Source organism: Lampris incognitus, chromosome 1, assembly GCF_029633865.1.
Source record: "Lampris incognitus isolate fLamInc1 chromosome 1, fLamInc1.hap2, whole genome shotgun sequence".
Classification (NCBI taxonomy): domain Eukaryota; kingdom Metazoa; phylum Chordata; class Actinopteri; order Lampriformes; family Lampridae; genus Lampris; species Lampris incognitus.
Window position 1 is genome coordinate 39,900,726 of NC_079211.1, and position 10,931 is coordinate 39,911,656.

A 10,931-nucleotide genomic window follows, 5' to 3' on the forward strand; every position below is an offset into this window, starting at 1 on the left:
CAAAATAAATATGCCAGTGTTTCAACCATGCAGATGTTAGCGCCCACTGAGCTCCACTGACAACATAAATACCCCACTCATACCTGTAGTTTCTGCAGGTTGCTCCTGATTGTCACTGTGCTAACTTGTAACAGCCGCAGGTAATTCCTTTCAGTCTGGACTAGCTCCTCTATGGCAAACTGCTGTCTCTGGGCCGCTCTCTCCCTGGCAGCTGCTTTGTCTTCTTCAGACCTCTTTTTGGCCTCTGCCACCTCCTTGGGAGACATCTCCACCTCTGAGCTCCCCTCCTGGGCCCCAGAGAGAGGTTTTAAATCTGCCTCATCCACAGGGGAAATGTTTGGAATTAAAAGGCTCTCTGCTCTCTCCAAGTCCTCATCCAGTGTATGTACAATTACAGGCATGTCTGGATTCATTTTCACCTCCTCAGCCTCTTCCTTTTCTTCTTCGGAGTCATCCTGACTAAGCTGTCCTTTCTTTTTCGTCAGCGGCTCATCTCCAATCCTTTCTACTGCACCGGGGACAGAGAGGTCAGAGGACATCTGCTTTGGGAGAGCCAGCATGAGGGGGAGGGAGGTCCAGGTTTTCTTGAGAACCTGGATGTTCGGGTAGATCACTGTGAGAGAAGAGAGGTGCTATTTAGAAAATGAGTTTATCTTCGGGCTGCTTTCTAACTCTATTTCATGAGAATCCCATATCCCAAATCCCAAACAGGGTCTGTGAATTCAAATGTCTTTTTCTTGCTTAATTTCCAAATTGATCCCGTTTTTCATGATATATCTGCATTTGCAAAACTCTCAGCAACATGGGCAACCTTTTTAAGGCCAGAGGAATGAAAAACTTTGTTTAGTAATGTAAGAATTGCAAAGCAGGAAAAAACTATAATATTGATAAATTTTTGTTGTCTTTTTGTCTTTTTTTTTTCTTGTCCAGAGGCAAGAAAAATCTGCATAGACTGGAAACCCAGAAGCGAAGTTGAGAATGATATGGCTTGTTTGCACGGCGTCCTTCACCACACAAGCAGGAAGGAGAGTGTATTGTCATGGGGGCTTCGAGCTGGAATACCATGAGTTCAGCCCACTAAGAGGCTAGAAACCTGATTAGTGACATGATACTGCTGCTTCTTCACCAGGGATTAGCCGTTAGATGGTTCAGCTTAACATTATCTGATGGCTAAAACAACAAACTATGAAGATTGTTCTATATTTAACTTGAGGATTTACTTATGGCTAATAAAGTGCTATGATAAGGTGATAAAATACATCACCCACTATTAGGGCTGAGTAATATGGACAAAATCAAATATCACAATATTTTTGGACCAACCACATTAATATTGATATTGTGCAGATGACTACTGGTGCTTTCACAAAATATTTACACAATCAGCTTTTTGATAATCATCAGTAATGCCTATATTATAACTAAGTGGGTAAAGGCAAATAACAGAACAGCTAGAACAGTCTGGTAAGTTCAGAAAATTACATCACTTAACTGTAATGGTCTTTAAGACTGGGAAAAGACAACGCTTATGCTATAACACAATATTATGACATCCAAAGTCCCAGACAAAATCTAGTCTCATATCATGATATCAATATAATATTGATATATTGCTCAGTTGTACTTGATATGCACCCTCGCATAATACAATTTACCTACTACTTTTTAGCTTCAGAAACTATGTTCACACTCTAAACTGCTCAGAAACTGTTTCATATATTCTCATAACACTTGGTGCTACTGTCTCATGGTATGTTGTTCCAATGTACCGATGGACACCCAGCTATGGCCATAAGCTGTGGAAAGCCTCATTGCGCTAATCCATAGAGTGATGTAATGCAATTTTTTTGTATTATGTAGAATAATATGCATTGCCTGTTATTTACTTCATGCCTTGACTTATCCACTAATGTTGAGGTGACCCTGCAGCAAGTCTGCCAGTTTTTTTATGCCTCTAAGTTGTCTATATGTTCACAGATGCATTTTCCACAAGAAAATGTCAGATACTGGACCTGGCAAATAAATGGATTCTGATTGCTTATAAAATCATTTATTCTGATTGTTCAGGAAAAACAGTAAAAGTGCTTATTTGCAGACTTGACACTCATGTTGCTTTCACTAAGACGGTTAGCACTCAGATCTTTCAGGTTAACTTTTTTGGTTAACCTTTAAGTGTAGTGACGGCCCCATCCTTCTCTGAAGAAAAGTTGAGTTCTCGGTTCTTTTTCCTGTACTAAAGCTTTTGAGTTTTAACAGCAAATGGTAGTCAAAACCTGCAGATGGTTTGATATTTAAGACAAAGCAAAAGTGACCACACAAAAGTTTGAGCTATAATCACAGAACAGTGGGTCAAAACTCTGACATGAGTCTGAAATGACATACCAGAATAAATTAATGAAATGTCTTACCATGACATGAGCTCCTTAACCACACACAAACAAGTGTATCATAACTCTGCAGAAAGGTAAATCTGTGTTGCCAACAGGCAGCTAACAAATCAAGCAAGCCCCAAAAAGAAGCGACTCAACCACTGTCCCATTCACACTCACTGCCACTGTGGGGGTGATGGTGACAGAGTATCATTACACTATGAGAGCATGTTATCATTACCTTGGTCCAAATAGCTTATTCAGCAACAGTAGACCTCGATCTCCCTCCTTCCTCTCTGTCTGTGAGCCCAAGCGTCCTGACCATCTAGCAGAATCCGCTGCAGCAAAGGGGCAATATGCCTGGAAAAAAGACACAAACACAGCCTGTGTAACTTTCTCCACTGACTCACGCACACTGCGGTGTGTTGCAGGGGTGTGCGAGTGTGTGTGTGTGTGTGTGAGAGAGAGGAAGGCGGGGGATGGGAAAGGAGGGTTAGCAAGCTGTTTTGTAAGAGGAAAAAAAAGGGTGGGGGGGAGGTTGCAGTGTGGTGAAGCCCCCCAACACACACACACACACACACACACACACACACACACACACACACACACACACACAACTGAATAAGCCGACTGACTGCACCAGCTGGTGGGATGACCGACTGACGTCCGTTCAGACACCAACTGATTGGCTGAGTAGCTGGTCCTCTAAAACAACAAACCAATCAGCGGAGGCTCTAAGAGAGAGGCTTTCTTAAACCGTTATTTAGTCAATGAAGGTGGAGAGGGAATGAGTGATTGAAGTCTTTCTCCCAGCAAACAACAGCACCACGGGGCATCCCATCCTCTCCAAATTGGCAAGTAATTGTCAATGTGTTCTGCCTCGAGATTTAAAAAGAGAAACATCTATACATCATGGAACTTTAAAATGGCGGGGGGGGGGACGACATGTATATTAGGTCATTGTTTAAAAAAAAAATTTTTTTTTTAGAACATTTTTTTTTTGAGTAAAAATGGGAGAAACAACTATTCAATTTGCTGTGAGTAATATGGATGAGTGACAGAAGTTTATTCTGTCACGGCCCAGCCCATGCGTGACTGTAAAGCGGGGCGTTGCTAGAGAAGAGAAGGCATGCTCGTCCAATTCCTTTGGATGAATAAACATTTAAACGAAGGAAGTAAAATCAGAATATGGATGAGAAGTCAGCTAACCGGATAACTGACCAATGTTATGCTACCGAATGGGGTCCCTTATCTCAGTAAAACGTTCCAATGAAAATAATTTGCTGACTTAACATTTATCACATTACTTATAATATATAATGTCAGCCAATTAGAGCAAAAACAGTTTGGTCAGATGACACGGCACACCCCTGCCACCCTACCTGCAATGTTTCCCTTTGTCAGCAAAACTCTGTGCTGTTCTTGGAAACAAAACACATCCTGGACCATCGCGATGTGACCTGGGCTGAAAATGAACCGACATCAGACGAGCGTGCCCGGAAACATGGATTTTAAAGGAGCAGGCACCCCCACTGTGCTGGAAAAATCTGGCAAGCCTGCACGAGAGCAGTGTCAACATTTCTATACTGAAAAAAGGAAGAGAGCAGTCGCACGCACACCTGTAGCACTAATACCAAAATATACAATTCAAGTCTTTTTTTTCTCTAAAGATGGCAATACTGTATTGATACATTTGCATTTATTTTTGAGGGTTGTTGGAGGGTTTTACTTCACTTTGGGTAATGGAGTTCTGCCTTACCTTTTTTTTTTATACAGTAGTACAACTTAAGTCATTTGGTGGGGATATTTTTTGCACAGTATACTGTACAGTATGTTGTAAGGCTGTCTCTGAGCACCAGTCCAAATTTCTATATTGCACATCTCTATACACCATTTTATCCTTTTTTACATTGTAGAGTTGTGTATCGGGTAAATAGATGAATCGAATGCGCTTGACAACTAGATTATATAAACACACAAGCTTTTGTTATTTGTTAACTCTGAAAAATGGAAGTGTTGAAACAATGGTTCTCGGTCTAGTAAAGCAAAAACAGATTAAAGAGAAATTATATTTCTGGAATGGCGTTGGAGCCTTAACTACTCTCTTCCATTTTTCCAGACCCCCCTGCTAGCGAGCACCTCACTAATTCAGGCGTGCATTTCCTCCTAACCGTGACGTTTCTATCCCGACAGCATGACACCTGTTTAGATTCATCTTAATTGAAGCGTTACGACGGTGTTGACAAATCAAAGCGGCGGGGATAGCATCCTGTCCGTAATGTCAGACACTCTCTGATCCATTCTCGGAGGTGAGAGTTTTTCGCTGATGGCTACAACATTACCCATCACCACACGTCAACCAAGGAACTCTGCGTTTTGACGTGAGACAAGGATTAAGTACTACCACGAGCGATGACAGATGAGGTGGTTAAATAGCTCAGTTGAAAACACAGCTGGATGTGAGAATTTGTGCTTGTCCAGCTCTTGAGTTCATTTATCTGAGTGACATATGGTTTAAATGAGAGAAATTGTTTATTAGACCTAGAAAGCAGAAGAAGGACAGGAACCAATTCCACAAAGAGGAACAACTGGTGGACGTTATCTCCTTTCAGCTTTTTGGGCCCTATATGCTGTATATCCTGTTATCTGTACACTTGTCTCCTCAAATAACTCCAAGACATTGTGAATCATTGTATGAAATCAGCAGTTCTCTTAAGGGCAAAGAGACAAACACGAGGCATTTCACTCTTCCCTGTTGCTTCTCTCTTTATCTAGTGTATTGAAACGATGAATAAGAGCGAGCTGACCCGACTGTTTAAGTTATGAAGTCTATTCTAGAGACACATTTACAATGTCTGTACTAGTCTTTATACACAATACCACACTGGCCTCAAGGAACGATGTCCACGCTCCATAAGATGGAAAAATTATCAAATACATATCCATCCTACTCAGTACCACAATGTCTTGACAATGCTGTGATATGTTGTTGGAGCTGTTTCCACTACTACTGCATGCTTAACATTGAAAAGACTTAGCGTCAACATAAAACATAAATAAAAAAAAAAAGTGAATCGATCATACTAAATTGTCCCTAGGTGTGAATGTGTCGGCCCTGTGATGGACTGGCGGCCTGTCCAGGGTGTCCCCCTGCTTGCCACCCAATGGCTGCTGGGATAGGCTCCAGCATCCTGCGCCCCTACTCAGGATAAGCGGCTTGGAAAATGGATAGATGGATAAAACACAAAAATGACCAAAAGTGATATTGCTTCGAGTATAAAAAAAGATTGCTACATAAAGCAGCATTATTGGATTAGTTTGTATCTACAACCCAAAAAATTGGTTTGTGTTAAACAAAAGGCAAATATCACTGTCCAGTTTCATTAGATGATTTAAACTAACCCTTTTTACATTTTGTCCATGAATGCAAACACACTAGCAATCCTTGGATAATCACATGCTCACAAAATCAGACTAAGAGCTGCACGTCAACAAAACAATGAGAGACTTCAGCGCAGGAAGATTTTGTTAGCCTGGAATGTGGCAGGCAGGAAGGACGTAAGCCATCAAGGCTAACCACGTTCATATGTCAGCCAGGAATGCTGAAGGGTGGCATTCTTAATCGGCGAACTTAATTTTAGCGATGATGACCTAAGGTGATCCTCAAAAACAGGTTGCTACTGCATACCGACTGTGCATCTTAAACTATTATCCAAACATATGTGCTGTCAGTTCAAGAAGAACTAAGCACAATAGCCAATATTGCTATGAACCTAGAACAACCAGTTATGACAAGAGTGGAGCCAATGAAGACAATTATAAACTAAGCAAAAGTGTGATTTTTTTTTAATCAAAAATAGGTGGAAAATAATGGAACGCAATTTAGGGTTTGTGTGTGTGAGTGTGGGGTGGCAGGAGTGAAAAGTACTCAAGAGGTGTCTGAAGAAGTGCCTGATGTTTAGACTCGGGGGGGGGGGGGTGTCACTGGGAATAACACTTTGCAGAATAGAGGAAACCGAGTGAAGTTGTGACCAGTAAAACACAGCACACAGCTGAAGGAGAGCAGAGGGAACAGGGCACCAGCGCCAGTCAGCTCCTTCTTATCACTTGCATGAGATCCCCCTTACAGAGATCTCTCTACTATGGTGTTGTGTCTTTGGGAGATCCCCATATTGAATCGTCCCTTGTATCTTAGAGAGTAGTTACTGACGTTGTGTCATATCGTGCTGTTTTAACGTTGCAGCCAAGTGGTCTTTACGGACCCCACAAATCCACAATCGACTGGTTTCGATTATCCTGAGCGGGAGAAGTAGAAATTACACAGAAATGTCCTAAACACATTTTGACCAATTTGACCATCAGCATCACCGGTGGTGTGATTTTTACTAGTCCTTAACTTGGGTTTTTAGGTCTCACCGATATTGTTTTTTTTTTTCCTGGAAGTTATTTGAGCAGTAGTTCATGGAGATGGTGTAGCTACCAGTCGATAACAACGTCAAGATTAGAGCCCCAAAACCACCACCGTCCCCCACCAAGTCATTCGCCTTACCCTGATGCGTTAGATGTCAGGGCACCATGTTCCCCTCAGGATACCAGCAGCACTGACATGGCCGTGTCGGCTTCTTAACAAGTGAGGATTCAAAGACGAACGAGAGTCCGGTTATCCTTTCCCACACCGAGGCGTCGTCAGTCTTCGGTCTCCCCCGCCTCACGTTGTCAGTCGCTCCGTGTTTCTGCCGCCGCTGCCTCGGCTCATCGGTGCTCGTCTGCCGCGCAGCCTTCGGTCGTTTGTCTCGATATCTGAGCGTGACCTGGGAAGATGAACGCTGAATACCTAAACGACGTTCCTCGACATTTCAACCAGCATGGACCTGACAGCGCGTTTTTAGCCCCGTCACGATGACATCCTAGCCGAATACTCATACTTGATCGCCCCCCCCCGCCTTAAAAAAAATCAAAAACAAAAACGGTCTGTACCCCGCCCACTTCCAAAATAATAATAAAAAAAATAAACGAGGAGGCGGCAACACTCACTCACTGTTCATGGAAACGGCGAATTTAATTTACACGCATCAAACGGCGCTTCCACCGTAACTCATCGCGCTGCGACTGTTTCCGTCACCTTTCCTCTTCTTCTTCCTCTTCTTCTTCTTCTTCCCCTTTCTCCTCCATGACCCGGTTGACAACGCTGAACTCTGGCTCACCTGTTCTACGTCACCGGCCAGGTTCGCCTCTGTGCCGGTCACCATGACGTCACCGTTTAATTTACACACGAGTTAAAAAGTCACGACACAAGTTTACAACAGAAGAAGTCGCTACAATGAACCGACATATGTAAAACGACCCCGGAGCTTCCAGGTGTGCGTGTTAGCGTGTCATATTCGGTCCGAATCATTACTGTTAGTGTTGTCCATACAGAATACTACGCGGGGGAAAAAAGCAAGTACTATTGGAGATTTTGGCAAAAGCCACAGATTCTAATGAACACAATCAGAAAGTGTGACGTCCCGCGTCACTGCAGAACTTTCTGGATCTAGGGGGTCTTTTTTTCTACAGACCCGATGATCCTCGTTACTCAGTACGGTAAATGGGACCAGTGTAGGTGTTACGGGTCTCGATCGTGGTCCCCGATGGACAAGATTATGCAGTAACTCAGCGGGAAACTGCTGTAAACGGTAGTGAGTGAATACTGCCTTTCAGCGACAGCATGCTTTATGGGTTGGAACGGCACCCATACCCTCGAGCGCCGGTGCCCCGAGGCATCACGGCGAAATACTACCACCTACCGACACAACAGAGCATAACAGGACATAACATGAACAACCTGATCAATATTATTGTGGTCGTAAATTTGTTTTTGTTTTCTTGTTTTCTTATGTGTCTATGAATTAACTCACAATTTTTTTTGTGAGCATCACATAGGCTATGCAATATTCATCCATTAAGTCAAGTTTATTTATATAGCCCAATATCACAAATTACAAATTTGCTTCAAGGGGCTTTACAGCAGCACAGAATCCTGTCCTTAGACCCTCGCATTGGATAAGACCCTTTAACAGAGAGAAAAAAATAGGAAGAAACCTCAGGGAGAGCAAGAGAGGAGGGCGCTTGCAACTTCTTGCCCTCACACGTCAAACAAATTAATGAGGGAGAAAAGATCAGTGCAAGGGTCAGGAAGAGGGAGGACAAGGAAAGAGAAAGAAAATATTGGTTTTGTGGGTACAACATAAAACCCATTTTGTTCAGCGCAAAAGTGCATTTGCATAAGGCCAGGTTCCTTGAGCAACCTCTGAGTTAATGGGAGAGAAAGGAAACTAGAGAGAAGCTGAAAAAGATGGCGAGAAAGTGATGTTATGAGGGTGAAAGAAAGTGTGCAATAGAGAGATGACAAAAATCGGTTCAATCAATCTCTATAAACCAGGACTCTTCCTCTTTAAAGCGAGATGAGCATATGGTAGAAGGTAAAGAGAGAGAACAGTCGATCCTCTGTATATCCGTTCATTACCCAAACCGCTTATCCTTACTCAGGATTGTGGGGATGCTGGAGCCCATCCCAGCAGTCATTGGAGGACAAGCAGGGAGACGCCCTGGACAGGCCACCAGACTGTCACAGGGCCGACACATATGTACATCTAGGAACAATTTAGTGCCACCAATTCACCTGACCTACGTGTCTTTGGACTGTGGGAGGGAACCGGAGCATCTGGAGGAAACCCACGCAGACACGGGGAGAACATGCAAACTCCACACAGAGGATGACCTGGGATGATCCCAAAGGTTGGACTGCCCCGGAGCTCGAACCCAGGACCTTCTTACTGTGAGGTGACCGCGCTAATCACTGTGCCACCGTGCCCCCCCTCCATACACCATGTAATAAATACACAAATATCATGGTTTGAAATGTCTTTATAATCAAAGCTTTATTTGTAATTCATTGATAGCTGTTTCATCCAAATGCCAGAATCCTGAGTTGCAGAAATCAAATCAGATATAAAACGTCATGTAATCTTATAAACACATAATACTGTACTGCAGTGTACACCATATCTAACAGCTGTGATCGGGGATTATACTGGTTGATGGGGTGGTGGAGTTGATTTAGTTCTTGTTCAATTGCAGAGTTGAAACATGTCCTGATCAAATACTGTGTTTTATTCTTACTTATGGTTCTATCCTCGTTTGTGTTTTGGTTGTAGATTGGTCAAACTGAAGGTGATGTTTTAATTTTCATGGTGATTGTAGCAATGGCGGTGAATTTCCAGCTGTATCAGCACAGCGCTGCTGAATGCATGAATGGGAAACACTGACTGAGCTCATATCGGTCATAATGGAGCTTAAAAAGTCATCAGTCATTTTGGTCAGGGGTCTTGGGTCTGGATAAAGTATTTGTAGCCAGCAGTTCAACTGTTCAGCTTAATGAACTACTCTACTGGGCAACTCTACAGTAAAAATCCTCATCTCTTTCCGTTAGTTTTTCATGGACACTTCAAAACCTGTGCCAAAAGCTATCCTATTTAGAAATACATGATTATGAAATATGAAAGGCCTGCCACTGAATGTTAAGGGAGTGGTTTCACGTTTTCACCATGATGGAAAAGTAGCACAGAAAAAAAGAAGATTTTATAACGTTATCACCCTTTTCTGCCTGACATGACAAAGGGCTAATTTCTGTGCAGTAGTGCAATGCTCAGGTTATGCCATAAGCGATGGCAAAAGATAACACTATAAAAACTAAACAAAGCACCACATTTAAATGAGGCATTTTCTTTGTTTTACATTTCCATCGGCGTCCACTCTTCATTTATTCTGCTGCAGGTTTCAGCTTGATGTCTTGATGTTCAGTTCAGTATACATGTTCCTGAGGGCTAGGTTCAGTTCAGGTCCATTTCAATCAATTCAGGATCAGACACTTTTTCTAAATTCAAGGCATATTTTGACATGACACTGAACCTCGTGATATGTCTTTCTGTCTTAGTTTCTGACATGTATGGCTCTTGAAATCCCGGTTTGGTTAAAAATGAAATCTATTAAAATGAAAATTAAAAAAAATAACTAGGTGATGTGCCAGTACCTTATAAATGCAAGTTCCTGTTTCTCACCAAATATAATGAAACCCCTGCTTCCTTATTTATCATCATCCTCATTATCCCATCCTTCATGAACTGGCAACAAATGGTTTTTCATGAACACTATCCGTTTCCAACATAATGAAAAAATGTCCCCAATAACCATACATACATATTTTGATAAAATATTATTTAAGACTTTTTTTTTCTATTTTTCACTTTTAGCCACCACTTGCAAAAAAAGAGATGTTCAAGTTAGGTGCTAAACACCCCAAATAACAATGAAACACATTTTCACTGTTATCTCTGCCAGGAAACCCCAAGAAAAAGAGATGAACTTTTCACCAGGTACCATGATAACATGCCCGTCCTCAGTAAAGAGGAGGTGGCTTCAAAAACCCTTTCGAAATATGTGTCAAATTGTATTGCACAGTGAAAAAAGACACATACCCCCACTCATTCACATAGTCCTCCTTCCTCAGTTAAACACTCATCC

At 42.3% G+C, this 10,931-nt stretch overlaps 1 protein-coding gene across 1 annotated transcript in view; it reads right to left on the reverse strand.

The window, feature by feature from the left end:
- The window catches only part of arhgef37 (Rho guanine nucleotide exchange factor (GEF) 37), a 44,858-nt gene extending 42,112 nt beyond the window's left edge, over positions 1–2,746 (reverse strand). The window contains exons 1-3 of the mRNA XM_056288071.1: positions 2,611–2,746; positions 420–613; positions 84–287 (exon numbers count right to left, since the gene is read on the reverse strand). Of these exons, the coding sequence (XP_056144046.1) occupies positions 84–287; positions 420–560 (345 nt within the window). The 5' untranslated portion in view covers positions 561–613; positions 2,611–2,746. The remainder of the gene's footprint in view (positions 1–83; positions 288–419; positions 614–2,610) is intronic.
- Positions 2,747–10,931: the final 8,185 nt, after the last annotated feature.